The 22,397-nt window shown below is 27.9% G+C and overlaps 3 protein-coding genes across 11 annotated transcripts in view; all 3 read right to left on the bottom strand.

The window, feature by feature from the left end:
• Positions 1 to 1,572: 1,572 nt before the first annotated feature.
• LOC126835742 (ubiquitin carboxyl-terminal hydrolase 2-like) lies at positions 1,573 to 11,345 on the bottom strand. Of its 3 annotated transcripts, XM_050568526.1 has the most exons (16): positions 10,995 to 11,066; positions 10,789 to 10,840; positions 10,590 to 10,696; positions 10,284 to 10,511; positions 9,653 to 9,913; positions 5,886 to 6,217; positions 5,613 to 5,818; positions 5,441 to 5,548; positions 3,840 to 3,944; positions 3,679 to 3,765; positions 3,011 to 3,241; positions 2,816 to 2,920; positions 2,515 to 2,736; positions 2,165 to 2,298; positions 1,919 to 2,107; positions 1,573 to 1,833 (listed from the first exon to the last, which is right to left on the bottom strand). In XM_050568526.1, exons 3-16 carry the CDS (start codon positions 10,685 to 10,687, stop codon positions 1,734 to 1,736), a joined length of 2,406 nt encoding a protein of 801 aa, XP_050424483.1. In that variant the 5' UTR covers positions 10,688 to 10,696; positions 10,789 to 10,840; positions 10,995 to 11,066; the 3' UTR covers positions 1,573 to 1,733. The 3 variants fall into 3 exon arrangements, with proteins under 3 accessions (XP_050424483.1, XP_050424482.1, XP_050424484.1); XM_050568525.1 differs by lacking the exon at positions 5,441 to 5,548 and having other exon boundaries at positions 10,995 to 11,345; XM_050568527.1 differs by lacking the exons at positions 9,653 to 9,913; positions 10,284 to 10,511; positions 10,590 to 10,696; positions 10,789 to 10,840; positions 10,995 to 11,066 and adding an exon at positions 6,805 to 8,566 and having other exon boundaries at positions 1,659 to 1,833.
• Positions 11,346 to 15,308: 3,963 nt separating this feature from the next.
• On the bottom strand, positions 15,309 to 16,666 carry LOC126835641 (kelch-like protein 41a). Of its 2 annotated transcripts, none has more exons than XM_050568366.1 (3): positions 16,354 to 16,666; positions 15,580 to 15,802; positions 15,309 to 15,514 (listed from the first exon to the last, which is right to left on the bottom strand). In XM_050568366.1, the coding sequence occupies exons 1-3, from the start codon at positions 16,455 to 16,457 to the stop codon at positions 15,395 to 15,397; spliced, it is 447 nt and encodes a 148-aa protein (XP_050424323.1). In that variant the 5' UTR covers positions 16,458 to 16,666; the 3' UTR covers positions 15,309 to 15,394. The 2 variants fall into 2 exon arrangements, with proteins under 2 accessions (XP_050424323.1, XP_050424324.1); XM_050568367.1 differs by having other exon boundaries at positions 16,384 to 16,663.
• Positions 16,667 to 20,483: 3,817 nt separating this feature from the next.
• LOC126835800 (EGFR adapter protein-like) overlaps positions 20,484 to 22,397 on the bottom strand; it is a 49,211-nt gene continuing 47,297 nt past the window's right edge. For 2 of the 6 annotated variants that reach the window (XM_050568623.1, XM_050568621.1), the window contains 3 exons: positions 21,566 to 21,954; positions 21,295 to 21,483; positions 20,484 to 21,203 (listed from right to left, as the gene is read on the bottom strand). In XM_050568623.1, coding sequence (XP_050424580.1) covers positions 20,822 to 21,203; positions 21,295 to 21,483; positions 21,566 to 21,954 — 960 coding nt within the window. In that variant the 3' untranslated portion in view covers positions 20,484 to 20,821. The remainder of the gene's footprint in view (positions 21,204 to 21,294; positions 21,484 to 21,565; positions 21,955 to 22,397) is intronic. The other 4 variants (XM_050568624.1, XM_050568626.1, XM_050568625.1 and 1 more) reach the window with 3 other exon arrangements.

Genomic DNA, 22,397 nt, shown 5'->3' with positions numbered 1-22,397 from the left:
TATATTATATTGAGTAACAACATTCATACCTATTAAGGAGAATTGGATCATCCACCTTGATACCTTTTAAATAACTATAATTTTGTTAAAATATTTTTCGTTATTTCAAACAAAATGGCCACAGTGTTACCACTTCTAACACTCGCGGTAAATTTGAAAATACAATTATTTTACTGTGAAGTTAAAGTAAATCGCTCGATTTTTATTTGTATACATTATAACTTATAAGTAGTATAATGTATAAACTATACTCTTAGTGTCGTTATAATAATTACAAATTCCCAACTAATATTTCGAAGATTTTCAGACTTTAGTTAGTTTTAATTATGAATCTATATTTTTTGTTAGATGACAGATGCTTATATTTTATTGTTACAAATTGTTAAAACTTAAAAATTAGAAATTATGTTGTCTACTATCACCATTAAAAATATATAAATTTGTCTAAATATTTTGAAAATAAAAATTGTGATATAAAAACTAAAATAAACAACTCGACAAATTAACAATTAAACAAGTATAACAAGAACTTAAAAATTATTTCTAATAACTATAATGTCTTACTTTTAAAAATGTATATTAAGTAAAAATATGGAAAAATAAGTTTATTAAACTACTAAAATAAACTAGCCTACTTAATTTAATAATAATCTAACTGTTAGAATATGTGTGTATCTATTATGACTTATAATATTGATAAATACGTAAAATAGTACATAAAAAGTACTACAATTTATGTACCTACCTACCTATTGTAATAAAATCTTACACAAAAATCAGTAGGTATAGTATAGTAATATAATTTATAACAGCATTGGATCACGAATCCAGTCTATTCACTTGTTATAAATTACAATAACTAAAATAAGAAAATACTAACAAATTTGTATAGGTACCCTAGGTTACTATTTTCCAAACACGTAATTAATAAAAAAAAACGATTAACTAAAGAAAGTATAAATTTAAATGATTGTGATTGCATAATAATTTATTTTGAAATTCATTCCAAAAGTATAAGCAGTTATCATACAATTTTGATGGTTTACAACTTACATTTATTTATTAAACCACGACTCACAAGACATTTAAACTTATGCCAGGCTGTACAAACAATTGATCAACATTTAATGGTTCAATAACATTGAATTTTGGACCTAATTGATAGAGCTTTTAAAAATCATTAAATATGTAACGATTCATTAAAAATGAACATGCAATCTAGTGTCAGTGTTTTTCCTGGACTGTCTCCAGAAACATAACAATTAAATTTATCGTGTCACATTGAGTGTTACTCCTAAATGTAATAAATCTAAAAAATTAGGTTATTTTTCCATCATGAGATACATAATATAAATATAATAGTTATATCATATCTTTCAAAATTTAATATTCTAATTTTATAAACTATTTAAATTTTCTATAAAAATCTATTAAAGATTTATAAGTCTATTATAAGTGATTTTACTCAAATTCATTTTTTATACTTAACAATTTTTCTATATTAAATAAGTATAATTATGTTTAATTTAATACATTTTTCTTAGGTTCATACAAAATATTTATTTACACATAAAAACATACATAAATATTTAATTATTTTTTTTATACATTTACAATAAATGAAATAACAAATTTATATTTTATTAACAAATAAACAATTTTAAAATTGTAAGAAAATTTCTGTTAAAAAAAAAAACAAATTATACATGTCAAAACAGCTGAATTAATCAATTTTAAAGGCTTTTTCGACAATAAAATAAAATGTACGACTCAGATGAACAAACCATTGACGAACTGATATCATAAACTCTTACATCATCAAATTTATACCACCTATATAGAACAAAAATTTAGAAAAAAAATGTATATTATATTAGCAGAAAAAACATTTAAAATATTTTTTTATTATCGTTAGTACTTGTTTATTGATGTTTTTAGACAGTATGCTGTGTAATGACCTCCATCTAATGATCCTGAATGGTTTGATACACCATATAAATAATACTTCCAATTACGATGTTCTGTACCATTGATAAAATCAGTCATATCCAAGTCAGTTTTGGGAAATTCTACATATGTATTTTTCTTATATCCACTACTTGAAAATCTAATAATAAACATTTTATGTATGTATACAATAATTATGTAAATAAAAAATTAATACCTTTTTAAATGTATTATTAAGTATGGTGGTAATCTCATAATATCTAATTTTTTTGTAGCATCTCTACTGCGTTTACATTTTGGACAATGCCAACCACTTATTGATTCGCCATTTAAATATAGTTTTAGGCAGTCCTAGAGAAAACAGAACAGTTTGCAAAGTTTTTAAAATAATTGAATTAAAAATAAAAAACATAAAAGTCTAAAAACAATATAATAAATTAGTAAGATACCAATAGTTATTAGCTATTACACATTACAAACACAACTATTGGGCTATTTTATTTTTTACTTAAAAACTGAATAACTTTAACAGTAGACTTTACAGCTTTATTTTTAGCTAATGCTTACTGAAAGTGTGCATTTGTTGCCTTCAGATGGTAAAGGTAAGCTGAGACTAGAAAACGGTTCAAAAGTTGTAGACTTTTCAGAACAAGTGTCACAAGATACTGATGATTTTTGCTGTCCATAGAAGAGGCTTTGGATTATTGAATTATTGATGTTAGTCCATTGTCCCCAATCTTCTTCACCAGTTTCTTTTGAAGCACCCAAAATTATTGTATTATTCTTTGGCTGAAATAAAATAATAATAATTAAATAAGTTGTTATACATTACTAGTTTTATAAAAATATATTACTTTTTATACTTAACCTTATTTAAATCATCATGAAGCCAGTCTAAAAGAATAGTTAAAAACTCATGTGAATCTTGTTGATCGTAATGTTTGAACATATCCTTGTACTGCCCGATTGTATTCTAGCGAAATAACAGTAGTGTTGTATTTACTTTTTAAACAAAATATAGAATATAAAAAGTGCACAATCAATTTTGTGATTAAAAACTTACCTTAAAAGTTTGACATTGAAAACTTCTACTAGATTGTGACCACAAATTTACAATAACATTTCTAAATTCTTTGGCTACAAAACCTTGTGTTCTACTTTTATGGTTGATAAATTTATCAAAATGATTAATAAAATATTTCGCTAGATCTTCGGTACTACTTAAGCATTGTAGTATAGAATTCATATAACAAGTGTTACCTAAATTTTGTAATCCTCTTAATCCATCTCCTCCCTGTTAAAAAAAATAGATTAAAAACAAGCTTGTGAGTTCATAAAAACGTTATAATAAGATTTTTAACTATAAAACTATTACACCAGATGGACAAATTAATTTGGTGGGGGGGTTTGGAATCCAACATAAAGGCAAAACAATTTTTTTTATAAAAGTATTAAAAAAATATATAGGTAAGGCTTATAATTTTTCATGTTTTTTTATTACTTTTCATATTAAATACATTTCTTTATCATGCCACAAACTAAAATTACAATAATAATATCAATAATAAGGACTGAATGGGAAAACTTCGCTTTAGGTTGGAGGATTGTGTTAGATGTAGGAGGGATAGAAACTGGAATACAATAGAGGGAAGCAGCCGAGGAATATATACTGGAGGGCTTAAAACCCCGTAACTCCTTAAAAAAAAAACAAAAAATATTTATAATACTTACTATAATTTTAGAGTTAGAAATAGTTTGTAATTCATCTAATGGTTTAGTAGATCGATCTACATGTGGAATTATACATGGATTATTTTCCTAGAAAAAATAATTATAAAGTTTAACTTTTAAATGTATATATTTTACTACTAATAATATTTTAAACAATTTACTAGGTTTTGGTAACCCAACTCATCTAACAATGATTCAGAATTGTCCATATTGTTATGATTGAGTGACAATTGTCTGTTCTCTAGTTGCTCAATGTTATACGGTATCTAAAAAATAATATTATTAACACTTAAAAACTTGTACAAAGATAATAGAACCTTTTTTTAAAATTGACTGTAATAAGGCCAAAAAGACGAAATGTCAATTTTTGTAGTTTTCAGAAGAGCCAAGAAAGGGATTTTTTTTTATTAATTTCAATATTTTAGGCACAATTTTTGTGTTAATCTTTATCTGCTTTTCATGTATATTTGCCGTTTTTTTTTTTTTTTTTTATCAATAATTTAAGTTGGGTGTTTTACTTAAAAGTTAAACAATATAATCTATTTAGTCATTTGTATAAGAATATTAAACACTTTTTGTAAAATAAAAAAATAGAAATAATAATAATAGAAATGGCACAATTATAGACAGGTAGAAGACAGGTTAAAGGGTAGCCATAAAGACAAATGCCTAGGGGTCATTTCAAGTTTTAATATTATACTTAATTTTTGATCTCATACACGTAAGCAACAATAAACAAGCAATGACATTAAAAACATGGTCTATTCCACATAATAAATATAAAGTTAAAAAATTGAATTAACTACCATTCTGATAAAGGATTTTAAAATACTTTGAAATTAGCTAAATTAATGGTGAATGTACACAGAATTGAAGATTAATTTTCATTAATAAATTACAGTTGAATTAGACAAACTACTAAACAATTAAACTTCAAGTCTCCCGATGATTCTATTAATAATCAAAGAAAAAATTCAAAGTTAACTTTTTTGTGCAATTTTAGATCAATTGAAAACTATCCACCACAGCGCAGGCATCTTACCGTGAATAATAGTACATTATTGTGCAATTTAAAATTGTATATCTTATGTGTATATGAACACGGAACTAAAAAAAATTAATAATTAGAAAAAAAAGAATAATTTTTCAAATATTTTAAAAATCGGAGCAAATGGTTTGACAACTACTGTCCCAAAAAATCTGTTTGGTGCGCGACGGTCACCCGCCAGTTTTTGTGGCATTCACTATAAAAGAATCGTTTTAAGAAATCTTAATGGCTACCAAAGCCAAAAGAAGTTTTTCAAAATTGAAAATTATTCAAATATAATATAGTCTTTGAATCTGGAAGAAGTAAATACTTAATATCAATTTTTTTACATGTATTGTTTATATTACAAATTTTTTAAAATTGTGTGTTAAACATATACTAGTGTACAAAAGTATTTATCGATACTAAATATCTAACCAATTAAAAACTATGTATCACTAAATAAAATTTACATAGAATTAGTTTTTGCTTTGTTTGTAATAACAAATTTTTAATAAAACAAAACAAAAATTGTATTTCTAAACATGTGAGTAGGTAGCAACACTTGTTTGCCTTAATGTATTACAATGCTTTAGTCAGGCCTAAATATAGAAACATTTTTTATCTCTTCTCATTACTTGAAAACAACCAAATAAAAATTGCATTATTGATGTATCAGAATATCATATCATTGCTCCTAAGAAGTATTATTTAAAATTAAAAAAATAATCATACTTTGTCCTTATTATCATCATCAACATCTAGTTCATCATCATTATTATTATTATTATTGTAATATAAAGATTTAATTTCTGGATTAGAAAATGTATGTTTATTTAGTGGCTGAAAAATAGTGTTTAAATATTAAATAAATAATAAAATTAAAAAACAAATAATTTCAACATACCTTGGTTGATCTGTCAAATGTGGGTGGCTCTATTAAGCCTTCACTCGGTTCATAAGGCTCAATAATTTCTTCACTATTATTACTGTCAATAAACTGCATTGTTAGATTTCTATTATCTTTTAATTTATTATCATCTGAATCATTAAGGTGAATCTGATTTAAATTACTTTGGACAATTTCCAATGATGGATAAGATACAATTGTACCTAGATGGAAATGATTAATAATATATAGTAAACATACCCTTATTTTTACAAAAAAGAAATTATTTACTTCCATCTTCTTGGTATGTAGAAAAAGATTCTTGTTTAGTATCTGAGTATTGCTCAGTGTTACTAGAATTGATTATTTCTTTTTCGGTAGTTTTCCAAGGACATAAATGACAAAAATCTTCAAAACCACCTTTAAGAAATTTTAGTTTTTTGCTATTGTCATGGGTTGGATCCCATTTAAGTAATGCAACCTTAAGATCCATCAATTTGGGGTCATCTTCAATGTCTTCAGTACCTTTATCAAGAATAACTATATAGTTGTAAAAATGTCTGTTTATCCATTTTGTTTTGTATTTATCCAGTAATTTGTTTTTCAAAGTATCAGCTGTTAAACTGAAAAATAAATTAACAATATTAGTAATGACTGATGTACACATTTTTGAAAATTAATATTTTATTGGCAAGATTAATAAACTTATTTGAGGCTCGTAGGTCTAAATCCCTTAACCCGCAAAATTAAAAATTACACCTAATTGCAATACAGTTTTTAATTTTAAATATTTTTCATGTCATTATAACCTCACTGACACAACTATTGTTGTTGCTTATAGATAGATACACACAATAACTTCTGAATAATATTAAACCAATTTATTTCAAAGAGGAATATGTAGCTTGGAAATGCTCCTTTTTAAAATCAATAAATGTAGAACTGAAAAGTATACTTTCATTGTAGAACAAGAATGAAAACCTAAGTTGTTGAAAAAAAAATTGTTATCAATAATAGTTTTATTTTTCCATAGTCATTGATATATGTACAGTTTTAAGGAAGTAATGACTTTACTGATACTAATGATTTTTGATAGCACTTTTTTAATTTGGGAATTATAACCTAAAATGTATTTTGTTGCTTTTCTATGAGGCAATAAACATTGGGCGGGAGGTCATTAGGGAGGTTTTACAAATTTTTGTTTTCTCACCATGGAACCACTTAAAGGTGGTTAAGTTGTACATAATTTGAAGACTACCCATTGAGATTAACCGGTGCTTCTTTACTGTTTAAGTTTTATCTTTTATGATACACTAACAACTAAAATTCTGCATGTTTATAGTGAAATGGTATAGAAATATAGTAGTATAGTACTTTCATGATATATACATTTTCATTATATAAACGTTAAAAAAAAGGTGTAATAATCAAAACATAGTCCAGCCACCATGTGCCACCATCTAAGTAAATAATATTTTACAAGTACAATGTATATCAGCAATCAGCAATAGGGATTGAGCAACCAACACCAGTTATGTTAGGGTTTTACTAGACTAAAACCATTTTTAAACTGATAAAATTGTATGTTTTTTTGTGGGGGAGGGAGGTATTTTTATTATACTCTCCTTCCGAACAACCACAAGCTATGCTAGAACATGTTGGAACCATAGGTTAGGTATAATTGTAAAAACATAAACCAGGAAATCATAACCAGCATGTTGTCCAAAATTAGATTTTATCTGTTTTATACCGAGGAAAAAAACAAGAAACAGGAAAGAAATAAGGATGGAGAGCTGATAACAACAAAGATGGAAATAGCGGAAAGATGGGCAGAATATTTTGAACAGTTGCTTAATGGAGAAGACCCTGAAGAAACCTTTGACTATACACAAGAACAACCCAATAATTGCGCAGATGTGAAATGCCTATGTTACAAGAAATTATGTCACAAATTAAGAGATTAAGAAATCATAAATCACCTGACAAAGATGGTATTCAAGGCGAAATTCTAAAATGTATTGATGAAACAATGATTGAGATGATTCATAAGCTATTTGAAAAAATATGGAGTACTGAAGAGATCCCTAGAGATTGCATTAATATGCCCTATACACAAAAAGTATGATAAAAAAGAATGTAACAACTATAGAGGTATTGCCTTAGTGAATGTGACTTATAAAATTCTATCGTATTGCATTCTAGATAGAATCAAGCCTTTGGCGGAAAATATTATAGGAGACTATCAAAGTGGTTTCAGAGGAAATAAATCCACAATAGACCAAATATTTATTATAAGACAACTATTTCAGAAAACTTGGGAATTTGATCAAGAACTGCATACACTCTTTGTAGATTTCAAAAAGGCGTATGATAGTATTAATAGGGAAAGTATTTACAACATTTTAGAACATTTCCGCATCCCACAAAAACTTATAGGACTAATTAAGGCCAGTTTAAAAAAGACCATAGTAAAAGTCAAAATTGGTAACGTACTATCGAGAGAGGTTCTGGTGAACACAGGCCTACGGCAAGGTGATGCACTATCCTCAATTATTTTTAATCTGATTCCTGATTCTGGAAAAAGTAGTTAGAATGGTGAACATATCACCAGATGTAGGGGCGAAACTGGATAGAACATCAATAAGTCTTTTAGCATATGCAGACGACATAGTGCTTCTAGGGAATAACATAAATACAGTGAAAAGTCTATGCGAAAGACTTATAACAGCGGAAAAAGAGTGGGCTTGCAAATTAATGAGAAGAAAACAGAATATATGGAAGTCAGAAGACGACAGGATGGAAGACAAGCAGAAGAGTTCTTAAAGGTAGGGTCTTACAGTTTCAAAAAAGTATCAAAATTAAAATATCTGGGTACAATGATCACCCAATCAAACAATATGGAGTATGAGATACTTAAAAGGATTCAAATGGGCAACAAGTGTTATTACGCCTTGGGAAACTTATTTTAGTCAAGAACACTCTCAAAGAAACTAAAAGTCCAGCTATACATCACGCTAATAAGATCTAAAGTACTGTATGGAGCGCAATGTTGGACTATAAGGAAAAGTGATAAGTCAAAACTGAGGGTTTTTGAAAGAAAAATATTAAGAAGGATTTATGGACCCTGTCTTGACCCGCAAACAGGGGAATGGCGTAAAAGACACAATGATGAGTTATGTGACCTGTACAACAGGCCGGATATAGTAAATGAGATAAAAAGAAAAAGATTGGAATGGGCAGGTTACAAAAAGAGGAAACCTGATGCTATGATAATCTTTATCATAACCATCTTGGTTCTACAAGAGAATCCAAGAGGGAAAAGACCCCTAGGAAAACCCCGAATGCGATGGGAGGCTTGTGTCAAAAAGGATGTAGCAGACTTCTACTCAAATAAAGATTGGCATATGTTGGCGCAAAATCGTGATGGATGGAGGCAGTTATGTTTGGATGTGTGATCTAAAAGGACGTAAAAAAAAAAAAAAAAATACCGAGTAAGTAAAATCTGATATAACTCAGTTGATACCCTAATTTTACTAAAATTAAGTTTTAATGGGTTGAACCGCCCACTGAAGGGATACTTTTGTTCACTGTTATCAGTTACATTAATCTTGTGTAAAACTTGTATGTTATTCACTATTCTACCATATAAAGTTAACTGTATTGTAGAGACTATAGAAAGATGTTATTAATAATTATTATGATTAGTATTTAAAAACGGATATGTTCTAAAATTTCAAACCCTTAACTAAGTGACATGCAGTACAGATTCTGAAGTTTTTAATTAAAATCATTTTTTGCATCGAGAAAAAATAAAAATATATATGTGATACCAGACATCACTATATAGTTAACAGTTAAAGAAACAAATTATATTTTTTTTAGGAGCTAGGATCTAAAGCAAGTTTATTTAAAAATAAAGAACAATTCCCTAATTTTAGAAATGAATGAGTCCTATTAAAAAAGAGCTCTCCCCTCAAATGATTTTGATTAATATACAGCTTTGCAATAATTTCCAAAAATGTTATTAGGACACTTGCTTATAAAACGATTCTACATACCCAGAACATAAAATGTCTTTTGGTACATTAATAACATCACACACATCACATTCAGTAATTTGAAACTGTTGAAACAGTTCGGGCGGTCTTGTATCCAATATTAAAATTAGCTTTTTATCAGTATTGTTCAATAAGTATAATAAATCTTTGTTACTAATAGTACTTTCAGATTTAATTTTTTCAATTGTTTTAATGTTTATTTCTTGTCCAATTTGTGATATTTTATCATTTTGTTCATCAGCAATTGCCTTCTCACTGTATCTATAATCATAACAAATATAGTTTATAATATGAAAAACTGACAGTTTACTATTTTGTTACTAGGTGTGAAAAGCATTATGTTTATTATGTGCCTATTTTTAAACTAAATAATTTGTGTTTTTTAATTAAACTATATGCCAATTGATTTGGTTTGTTACTGAATATTATTTAGTCACATTATTAACAATATCATTACACATATGATATTGCCTATAATAACTTACACAAACTTTTTGATTTATGGAAAACATTTTTTATTTTTAGCAAGTATATTTGTTTTCAAATTAGGAAAGATAAATTATCTTTCATGATATGATTGAAAGTTTTTCACACCGTAAAGCAATATTTTTAATTAAGCAATAGTTTTTACCGTTTTTCTAAACTAGATTTTACATGTTTCAATAGATTAACTGCCTTTTTTAAATTTGAACAATACATAAGATTGAAATACTTTGGATCGTTTTCATAGTCTTTATGATTTTTAATCAGTGTCATCAATTCACAGTACTTCATAAGATAAATATATACTCTTTCTTCATCGTTTATTTCATTATATTTCATTGCCTCCTCGAATAAAAGTTTAGCTTTATCAGATAACCTGTATCAATATGTAAGAAAAATTACAAACGTATTAATGAAGAAGTAGAATACATTTTTAAAATGATTTTATCATTACGAAGTTGTATTTAATTTTGTAAATTTTTTAGATATTTGGATCTTGTTTGTTAAATCTTCTATACTTGACGCAATACTCAAATCAACTTTGTTCCTCATGGCGAATTCCTACAAAATTGAATAATTTTAAATGAAAATAGAAACTAATTAATTTAGATTATTAAGTAGTTCGAAATATATTGGAGGATATTATTACTTACCTTTGATGAAATCAGCGTGTATGCAATTTTCGCCAAGTGTAAATAGCTAATACTAAAAAAAAAAGTAATATAATAAATAAATTTCTAGCGGATAAAACTAATCGTTAGCCACACAAGGAATCAGATTGTAAATATAAATATAAAACAAGTAAGTATTGACTTCCTATCTTAGAACTTGAAATGAAATAACAAACATTGTTGTTTACCATAGCGATGGTCGATAAGGAACTGGACAGTGGACGCCAAGGGCCAGAGTCAAGACGGAAAAATAATTTTTATTTTAACAAAATTCGTATTTGATATTTCGTAACCCTTCAGCAAGGTGTGGTGTGTCAGCAACGGAGAGTGACTGACAAGTGACAACAGGATTACTACAGTAGAGGTGCACTCTGTAGGTTAAAATGTCAACTGTGGACTAATGAGTAATGTATACACAACAAGAATCAAGGTATATAATCTAAACATTATACGACATACCAATACACATAGATTGGTATACAAAGATTGAAGACTAGAAGTCTAGTCTTATATAATGTTAAATACATGTAATCTATAACATACACTATATTAGGTTTTTTGGAATGAAAAGTGGACTGTGGAAAAAGGAAATTTCTGTTGTCATGTCAACCTCAAACAGCAGCTGCTGTTGTTGGACAAGACGTGTTATCAATGTAACCAAAGTGTAACGCACAGGGATGTGTAGTTTATGAGCTATAAAATAAATAAAATAATATATATATATATACATTAATCAAAAACCAAGATACTAATAAGTAATGTATGTATATTATATTATAATATTATAATTTAACTACTTATATTATTGGTTCGCGATATATATATATTTTTTATTTTTATAGTCTGCTACATAGACCTTTTGTCTACTCATAGACCGGCGCTTTTCGGTTATTGAGTTACTCATATACGGTACAACTAATATCATATACGGTTAATCTGATACGGTAATTTACTTTATATATTTTTTTTAATAATTTCAAATGTTTAATATTTGTTTGTAAATAAATAATTATTAATAATATTAAATAGACTGCGTTTATTTTATAAGTATAAATATTATAATTCAAATATTAAATTGTCAGTGCACAATATTTTTCAATATATTGAACAAACAGGTTTATGGTAGCACTGTTCCATAGACGGCCAGCATCACTGCGCTCTGTCGGATCGCGGCTATCTATGTATTTGGTATAGGATGGGCCGGTCTATGGTCTCCTATAATCCGAAAACTCTTTAAAGTGAGCTGTACGAGTCGAGTCAAGACTCAACTCAGGTCTCAGTTTAACCAACCAAATATTTAAACGAGCTGTGATCGTGTACACAGACTAAAATCACGATTATAGATGAATAATCGTGACAGGGCAGAACATTGTGAAGTATGTGGGGAACGTGGTTACTGATCGGTGGGAGAGTGCGGTTAGTGTTTGTCACTAATCGCCTTTTACCGATTCTGGCGCTATCTCATGATAAAATCATGTACTAAGCACGGACTATAATACAGGACTGGAAACGACACTCGTTTCAGTGGAACCAAAGTACAACGCTTGCTAGTACAAAGACGCTCTTAACGCCATGGACAGGTCAATCAGTAATTGCACACAAAAATACTAAACAAAACAAGTTTAATACAATATTCTATTTATTATTTAAAGTAACTAATTTTGCTAAATTTTTTCGAATTAATTTTGTTTAGGTTTTTATTTTGTATGTTTGTAAACTGTCTCATCCTTGTAGTAATATAATATTTAGGAATGAACATCAGTACTTCATTATTATGTTCATCACAAGGAAATGTAAGTACACTGGCGTTATTGTCTAACACATGATCAAATGTGTCTTGAAAGACACTAGCCTCCGTACAATGTTTTAAAAAAGAGTTTTCTATTGTAGTTATTAATTTATGAAAATGTTCATTTATAAATTGCCCCTGGATTTTAAATTGGTAAACGCAGCTTTGGATTTGCTTGAATAAGTCTTTCCTAAAAATATTAATTTACACTAAATCGCCAGGTAAAAAATGATTTTGACACACAAAATTTGCCACTGAACTTTTGCCATTCGCCTTTGAAATGGCTTGATTCAATGCTATGGAAATATTTTTTCCTTGGGGCATTTAAATAGAGTGCATTTTATTGTTTTGTTTAAAACACATATGAGTGCACGCTACATTTGCGAAAATGTATAAAAATATTTATTACTAATTTTTCTCATTTTTGTCGGCCCTATTCTCACCAATTCCGTATTAGGTTAGGTTAATCCACGGATCTTAATATTCTATTAAATTAATACCACTGATTATAATAGTTTATTTATAAACTATTGAAAACTTTTTATTTAAATTATGCGTCAATAGATTGCGCACAAGGCGCGATTGAACCGGGAAGCGTTGTACAATCGGGCCAAGGTTTATAAATTATAATCTATAAACCTTGCAATCGGGCCACACCCCGCACTCCGCCGGCCCGTCTGTATTATAGTCTGTGATTCATGGATATAAACAGTGATAACAGTTATAAACATGTGATAAGGACTAAGGTTCTATTTCCCACGAAGACAGCAGAAAATGGTATTTGGTAACTTCAATTAACTCTATTAGCGTGAACACGTCTTCGCAATCTAGTTTATTATATATTTATATCGGTAGCCTATGCCGATCTAGTCGACTCCGGAGGCGTCAGCACTCAGTTTTCTTAATTCTATTTTAAGTCCCTCTAATTATATTATACAAAACTAAACGGTAAAAGTTAAGATACTGATACTTTATAGTTCCATGGATATGCTATGAAAAAGAACCTAAAAACTTTTGAAGTCGTAAAGTCGGGTCCACAGTCCACACTACCCCGCAAAACGACGTTTGTCAATGACATGGATTTTTGTTTTCGTGAATGTGTACATTTTCCCGAACATTACATTAGTGTTTGATGTTTCCTATAAAGTATCAAACATTACGGCGTACATGTTCGCTAACGTTTAGCGCGGCTCTAAATGTCATATTACAATTTTCAATGGAATGCCAGATCAAAGAATTATAATTATATTTTTCAGTGTTATTTTTTTAACTCTTCATTAAAAAAATAGTATTTTTGCAATAATAACTCAAATAAATTTAACTTTTATAATAACATTAAAAAAAAAATTCATCAATTGAAGGGTCCAGAGCAAGAACCAGGTATTCTCCACAATTTATGAAAAAAATTTTTTTATGGGAAGATGTTCATGGAAAAATGGTTTACCTTTTCGTGCATCAAACAATAAAATCGGACAATTATCTACAAAGTTATTACAAAACCCATTTTTTTCCGCCAATGGTGGTAAATGGGACAATGGATTTTTTTTTGGCTGTCCTGAACAATTTCAAAATAAGGAGATACCTGGTTCCTTGGTAAGGGACCATTCAATTAGTAAACACTTAATATGGTTTAAAAAATAAAATGAATATCAATGTGTCGTTTCAACTGAGTTATGTCATAAGAGTAAAATAATGCAGTGAATAATTGTTTTATAATAGTTATTTAGCAATTTTTTCTTTCCTGTTATAACAATAGATTCTACAACTTTTACAATTTTAATAAATATTAATTTAGTTATTTTTTACGATTTTGAAGTGGAAGGGGGTAATTAACATTTTGGCCTACTAAAGTACCTTTCAGGTAAAAATTCTATCTATAAACTTGCTACATAAAGAAATCTGCTTTGTGGCTTAGAATATTATATTGTGGGTTTGGAAACAAAAAATAAAAACAAACCTTGTCGGCTCAGCATTGAAGCTAAAAATTATATTTAAATCTAAACCTTATACTTATGGAAGTATAATGTCTATGATGTAAACACTAAATACCATTTGGCAATTATATAAAAAAATTATACTTCAATACAAGTTAATAACCACATACTTTAGTTATATATAAATTACCACAGATAAGATTCATTTATTATCTAGGTATACGACAAACTACCTATAATACCTAACTTATAAGAAACTAAGTTTGTATTTAAAGAAAAATTTAAGTTTCATAAAATAATGACATTAAATACCTAGTTAAAGTTCTACTCTTCTAAATTGTATTAAACATTTTTTTCTACGGCCATTTCATTTTAATGCTTTACTGTGTTTCTATAATTATTTTTAAATGGTAGTTATTAATTTTTTTTTTTCAAATTTCAACAATGTATCATACATAATATATTGTTTGATCTTTAATAACCGGGTATTATATAGTAATGTTACAATGTATAAATGTTGTATTTTTCAAAAATAAAATTTGAAGAAAAAGCAATCTAGTATGTTAAAACGATATTTTCATGAAAATGGGTGGTCATGAGTGGCCACAATAACAATTTTTTCCCACACTGTAAATAATCTATGTTTGTGAAATCAGGTTCATTAATTAAACTGATATTCATCCAAATATTAAAAATTAATTTCTATTATACTATCAAACAGCAAGAATCTGAATAAAGTAGTAGGCAAAACTTCTAAAAATAAAAAAAAATTCAATAGGTAACATTGCTTAATATTGTTAGTTTTATATTAAAAGTTATAGTAACAAAGTTTAATGATTTTTTATTAAATTATCATTGTACTATTTTAACCAAGACATCTCCGAATCAAATCCTCTCTATTGACATTAAAATTATTTTCCAAAAAGTCCAAACAGCGTGTTTGTAAGTGTAGCATCCTCAGTTCAAAAGCTCCAGTTAAAATGTTCTAAAATGATCACCAAATAATTATTATTCTTGAAAGCAAAAAAAATTAATAAGTCATTAATTTACATTAACATTATCACGAGTTAAGTGTAATTCACCAGTGTACATGGAATTAACTATCTGTTCCAGTGTTTCAGCACTTATATTTCTTAAAAGCAATCTTCTTTCAATGCTACCACTCTCCGCCAATTCTAAAATTGCAGGACACGATGAAGCCATTACGATCAGATGACCCCATACTTGGTCACCATTATCATTAAACAACACAAAATCCACAAGCTCATTTCTCCTAAAATAATAATAAATATAATATTAATATTACACATTACAAAGTAAAACTTTGAAGGGTTAGCTGGACCATAATTCATATATCTTTATGAGAAGTGACTCCAACTTTTAACTAAGGAATATATAGTTTATTATACTGACCCTGCTATGAAGGTCTAATAAAATATTAGAGAATAATAACCTTAACCCAATATAAGCATTTCAGTTTTGGTTACTTGCCAAGAAGACCATTGAGGCTCCAATATTTTTTTTTCTATTTAGAATACCTTTTTAAGTCCTTATAAATTATGCCACCTATATATTGTCGTACAATCCTAAGTCCCCCAGAGTTATAAAGATGTATCAAATATATTGATAAAAATTAAAATACTGCTATCGTTTATTTTACTTACACCAACTCTTCAATTTGTATAATTTAAGAACATCAATTATAATTCTATATTTTATAATATTTATAAGTAAAAAAAAAAAATAGTAAATTTTTAAAATTAAACGAAGCGTAAGCAATGAAAAAGTATTAATCATACACAAAATAAAAACGTTTATAAACACAAGCTAGGTTTGGTACTGCATAGTGCATACTTGCGCATTTCGTTCATACGAATGGATCTTTGTATAAAAGCATCTTCTCTATTAAGTGAACTTCTGTTATTCATAGCGAAGGTAGGTTATTTGCAAAAAAACAACAATCATCAATAGATTATGAAAATTAATTTCATAAATATCTCTTAAAAGTCGTTGTTAGTACTTAGTGGCCACCTACCACCGTGATATTGTTACAATAACTAACACATTTGTTTTTATGGTTTGTGCACGTTTACGTTATAACTTATAACATACAACAAGTAAGGACGCCGAACTGCGCTATCAGTAAAAAAACCAACATATTTTGTTGCATCTCGCATCCGCCAGTTGCGCTACGGACACTCACGATTTTATCTACTTTCTATGCTAACGATAATAATCTATTCTGTGATACCTAATACTTTTACAATTTACACTAAAAACATGGACCAACCTTCGGGAGACGCACACAATTTTTATTTTTTATAGAAAAAAAAAAACAAGAAGGTATATTCAGATTGTTGAAATGTAAAAAATGTAACGACAAAATAAAATAAACCAGAATAGTATCGTACCAAAAACTGGAAATATAAAAAAACAAATTTAACGAAAAAATGTAATACAGAAATATAAGAAAAATAGAATTATATATTCAATCGGTCTTCTAAACTATTACATAGAGTATTGTCATCAATTATACAAACGTTTCCCGTTCAATTCCCTACACATAAAATGTTTAGAAATTATGACATTTTCGAACCTTAAAAACAGGGTTTCGAAATAACTGTGTACTCTAACTTATACTTTTTTTAAGGAACTTTTTGAAACTGTTAATGCAAGAACTTTTTTGTTCGACTTTTATTATAAAGTTCTTTTGAGAACTTTTATAATAAAAGTTCTTCCAAAAACTTTTTGTCTAGGACTTTTATTTAAAATTTCTTTTTTATAAAGTTCTCTACGGAACTCTTAAGTTTTTTATAAGAAAAGTTCTTATCATTGAAGTTGTTAATTAATCTATAATCATTATAAAATATTTAAAACAATATATTTTTATTCAGATAATGTTACGCTTACAGTATTTATTATTTACAATGAAATAATGTATCAACAATAATACAATATTTTGTCGAGACTGACGATGTTCTGCAAGAATAAAATTTAAAAAAAAGACGTCTTGATTATATAATTTAATTTAATTTTGTTATAAAAAAAAGCCAGTACAGTGGGGTGGGGGCATAGTGGGGACGGAGAGGTCACAGGTCTACAGATTTTATTATAACTGAAAGTGATAAAATCACTTTTAAATAAACGCTTCGATGCGAATCTGTGGATAGTATGTTCAAACCAATTATAGTTCCAATTGGGTACCCTTCAAAATTTTGTTCAAAACACGTCACTGGCGATACTGATCAGCTTGCATGTAAAAACTTTATGTGAGAACTTATACTTAAAATGTTCTAGTATGAACTGTGAATGTTCTATTATCATAACTCTTATGAAACAGTTTTGGCAAGGACTTGTATAACAAAACTTTTATCAAAAAGTTATTTTGATAAAAGTTCTTGTTGGACTTTTATCAAAAAGTTTTTTTAAAATTAAAGTTCTTATGAAACAGTTAAACTAGAACTCTTTGAAAAAGTTTAGTAACTGTTTCGTACCCTGCTTAAAAATATAAAAAAGTTTTGGAATTATGTAAACTCGTTAAAAAATTATGAAGGTGATGCAATGTATTATGTACCCATTAATAAATTGGTGAAATTTATACTCACTCTAGCGCACAAAAGTGCAGTGCTTGTGTGGAAAGAATTTTTAGTTCATTCAATTTGAACAAAACCAAATTTTGTTAGCGACTTTCCTTTTCAAAAACTATTGTATGGTGTATTGAGATCAAATAGTTTACTTAATGATACACGTTTCTGTTATAATTTTTATTTCCCAGATAAAATTATTTCAAAACATACGTCAGATATATTGTATGCATAATCTTTACTTACTTATGAATAATAAAACAGTACAAAGTTATGAAGATTAATATCCTATTGATATCAAATATGCTAACCTGTAATATTATGTATAATTTAGGTGAAATAAAAAAATATTGTAATTATTATAAATATGTGCTTCCTTGTTCCAAAGTACCTATGCATCTGACAGTCAATTTAGTGATAAATAATAACAATTATTTTAATGTTGATTTGATTGTTATGATTTGTTTAACTTGAGTTGCACTATTGTATTTGTTATTATAATTATGTACTAAAATTATTCCTTGTTCTTATCCTATGAATAATTTTGTGATAAATAATAACGTTTTTTTAATATTAAGTTTTTTTTTAGTTTGTTTAATTTGGAAGTTTTTTTATAAAAAGAGTACATATTTTAATTGTATTAATTTAATTATTTTTTGAACGGATGAAATGACCCATGTACATAAATACAAGGACATAAATGACAGTGTTACAAGTAAAAGAGTGTTACATAGTGAAAATGCATATATTTATATATATACAGGGTGATTATTTTACCATGGGCCATTCAATATCTCACTTGAGTTTAATTATTAATAATTCAATTTTTTTTTTCATAGTGTTTTTATATAATGTGATCTCAATTTTCCACAAATTATTATGTTTTTACCCCTCTCCCAAACTAGTTTTTTTGATAGCAACTTTCGAAACTTAAATGGTAACGCATTTTTGGATAACTATTTTTAAAGTTATAAGAGTTTAAATGTTAGGACGGGAAGGGAAGAACGGTTAGGAAGTGCGCGCAGATAAAAATAATACCACCCTGCACCTTTCCTCCTGCCCTAAATTTGAAACTTCAATAACTTCGAAAATACTAAATAGTTATTTAAAACTGGTTATCGACCAGTCAACATTTTAAGTAGAATATTCTTAATTTAAAAAGTTAAAAAAATATATACAGTACCATTTAAGTTTCAAAAGTTGCTATAAAAAAATGAAAAAACTAGTTTAGGAGGGGGGGGGGGGTAAAAACATAATAGTTTGTGGTAAATTGAGATTACATTATATAAAAACACTATGAAAATAAAAATACAATTTTTCAGCCGAGTCTGCAACCACGAAAGAGCATTTTCATGTAACTAAGGTGGCTAGTAAACATATTAAGTTTTTGGCTAATATTTTAATGTTTTCATAATATCTGACCTAAAACAATCCATGACTTCTTAAATTATTGAATTTATTTTTCAGTTCTAGTTTGAACGTTGTGAATACAACATATCTCTTATCTCTAATCTCTTATCAGATAACAGCGTAACGCTTCTTATGTACCCAACGCCTTTTTTCGGTAATGTGCCAGAGCAAAGACATAAAAATGCCTCCAACTCCATTCCCAACCATTTCGTTAAAAATAATTTGTATGCGAATTTTTTTTAAAGTTTTTTAATGATTTTTACAATAACATTAAAAACGAAAATAAACAATTTACGTCAATCGATACGTCAAGCAATTAATTCAAAATCTGTATCTGTTTTCAAAACTATCTATTATCGGATAACGCGATTCAGAATCAAGGGTCTGAATATTGTTCCTAAAAAGTTTCTATCCAATATTTGTTCCGGAACAAATTGACTTATTTGTTTCTATCGGACATCTGCTCCAGAATAAATGAATCTATTTGTTCCAAAGAAAATAAACTTTGTTTTCTGGGATAAACAAACCTAATTGTTCTGGAACAAATATCGAATGTATATACTTACGTAGATATTTTTGAGAGATCGAATAAGTTTTCTAAGGCTCACAGCTAGTTATGCATTTGTACAAGTCTGAATAATCTTAAATATCGAAAAAATTAACATTAAAGCAGTTAGCTGAAAAACATAACCTTTTTTATTTTAATAAACATAATAATATAACGTATATATTTTTGACATTGGTTACAAGAAAGTACTAAAAGTAAAAACTAAATGTAATAATATTATGAAATTTATAATTACATATTTATTGTACAAATTATTATATTTTAAATCTATCACACGAGACTAGGAATAGCGATTTTATGTTTAAATTAACAAAAATAAAAACGAACATAACATTACTTTAATAACTTGATTGAAGTTAAGTAATTATAATTATTTTTTTTTAACAAACTAACTTTTGATCATTCGGCATAGATGATTATTGAAAAAAATATTACAGTAGTTCATACAAAATTAAAAGTATGGCTAGATTAGTTTGTAATGAAAACAAATGATATTGTTCAATTTTTATTTATTTTTAATTATATTAGGTATTCAACAAGCCAAATTAATCTAAAATGTTGCATGATTTCTAATAAAAAATTAAAATTTCGAATAAAAGTTATTTTTAATTTTGCTAGAAATTGTATAAATATTTTATATTTATATTTAATGGTACATAATAAAATAAAATAAAAATACTAAATTCTTGTTATTACTATTAATGTGGCTTGTTTCATTTTTTTTTATATTTTACACATTTAAATCTGCCATAACTTTTCGGAAGTCAGCAAGTGTATTATAATCTGGATCGGCGTCTATATCTGCAAAATCTTGATTTGAATCTGATTTAACGAATGTTGGATTGTATCTACTCAGAGATAAGGGGCAAGGCAATAGCTCTGGCATAACAGAATGATGAGTAATCAGTGCGGTTAACGTAGTGAATTCTTTCGTAAATCCCTTAATTTTAAACCCTTTATTTGTCCTGATTATTAGGTAGTGTGCTATTCCCAAATGGTGAAATTCATGTGGTACCCTCAGAGACAATGCAAAACACCCTGGTTTGGTAGTGCTTTCTCGAACCATGAAAGCACCAACTGGTTCTTGACTTAAAACTTCTAATGTGATTTCTCTGTAAAAGAGGTGTATATATATTATATATAACATTTTAAATTTCGCATTATAATAGACCTGTTGGATACAACTGTTTTATTAAATTGTACCTTGGAATACCGGCTTGGAACCAAGGTGCTTTTTTGAGTTCACACTCTTCAGGTTTTTCTAGAAGACTGTCTGAACGTTCTGGTAGAGGCGGTGGCGTAGGAGTTTTATCTGTACCATTGGATATCATGTTGTGTTTAAGCTTAATGCTGTTAGGTAAAACAGGTGAAGTCATATTACATTGAGTGACCCTGTAATTATATTTGAATAAGAGTTAATAAATGAAAAACAAGTATGTAAAATGATATATTATTCATATTATACATTGCTGACCTGTTGTCTTTTAGTTTGTCTTGAGGAGATTCCGGTGTGCTGCAATCGTCGCTATTAGTAGACGGTGAACTAGATACAGAGGAACTGCACACTAATGGATACCAGTCTTCGTTAGAGCTATTGGTGTGTACAGATAAACCCATGGCTAGACGTTTTATTAAAGGTGGTTTGTCTAGCATACGTTTATAGGTATTAAGATCAGGACTATCGTCACTGCTAGTTGGTGTAGATAATTGACCGGGCGTAATGTCTAAGCCCTTTCCGTGATCAAAGGGGCGTACACCGGGTAGAGTTTTAGGAGGAATAGGTTTTGTTTTGTCGGCAAGTTTTTTCGATAATGGTGATCCGTTTTGAATTCTCTGTACATTTAATTTGTCAGGTGTTTTGATCTGGAAGAAAAAAAACACGAATATTTAATTAATAATTAAGCTACAAATATATTAGCTTTACCATAGTAATAAATAATAATTGCCACAAAAGTTGAAATAAATACCCTAAATTACTTATAAATTTCCAATTTTTTGTTTCACTTTGAATACGTCGCCATTTGAATGACTTAGGTATTTGTCATGTCATACACATTCAAATAAATAATTAAGAGGATGTCAGCGCAGCCCATTTTAAAGAGTAATGTATAGGCAATTTTTTCACAAATTCTTAACTTAAAGATTAAACTGTGCTGTGTAATTATTAATTCACTAATTAAGACTCTTTTTTGGTATTTCAATTATTTTTCGGACTATCACAGCATCCGCGACAGCGATTTAAAAACATTTTTCAATAAAAACTTAGTTTTTTACATCCAAAATTACTGATTGATTTTAGAGCAAAA

The sequence above is a fragment of the Adelges cooleyi genome, unplaced genomic scaffold (assembly GCF_023614345.1).
Source record: "Adelges cooleyi isolate 19-005CV unplaced genomic scaffold, UGA_ACOO_1.1 ACOO_flye_CR_arks_rails_tigmint_CR_PRNA_23, whole genome shotgun sequence".
NCBI lineage: Eukaryota > Metazoa > Arthropoda > Insecta > Hemiptera > Adelgidae > Adelges > Adelges cooleyi.
This window is presented reverse-complemented; position numbering and strand designations above follow the sequence as displayed.

Bases quoted from the DNA above. Each gene is read 5' to 3' on its own strand.
- LOC126835742 (XM_050568526.1), bottom strand. From the start codon at position 10,687: ATGAGGAACAAAGTTGATTTGAGTATTGCGTCAAGTATAGAAGATTTA. The intron at 5,549-5,612 runs GTATGTTGAAAT...ACTATTTTTCAG, and splicing joins CATTTGACAGATCAACCAAG to CCACTAAATAAACATACATT. The intron at 3,945-5,440 runs GTATGATTATTT...ATTATTTTTTAG, and splicing joins ATGATGATAATAAGGACAAA to ATACCGTATAACATTGAGCA.
- LOC126835641 (XM_050568366.1), bottom strand. From the start codon at position 16,457: ATGAATAACAGAAGTTCACTTAATAGAGAAGATGCTTTTATACAAAGA. The intron at 15,803-16,353 runs GTGTTTATAAAC...TTATTATTTTAG, and splicing joins TGCAGTACCAAACCTAGCTT to GAGAAATGAGCTTGTGGATT. The intron at 15,515-15,579 runs GTAAATTAATGA...TGATCATTTTAG, and splicing joins TAACTCGTGATAATGTTAAT to AACATTTTAACTGGAGCTTT.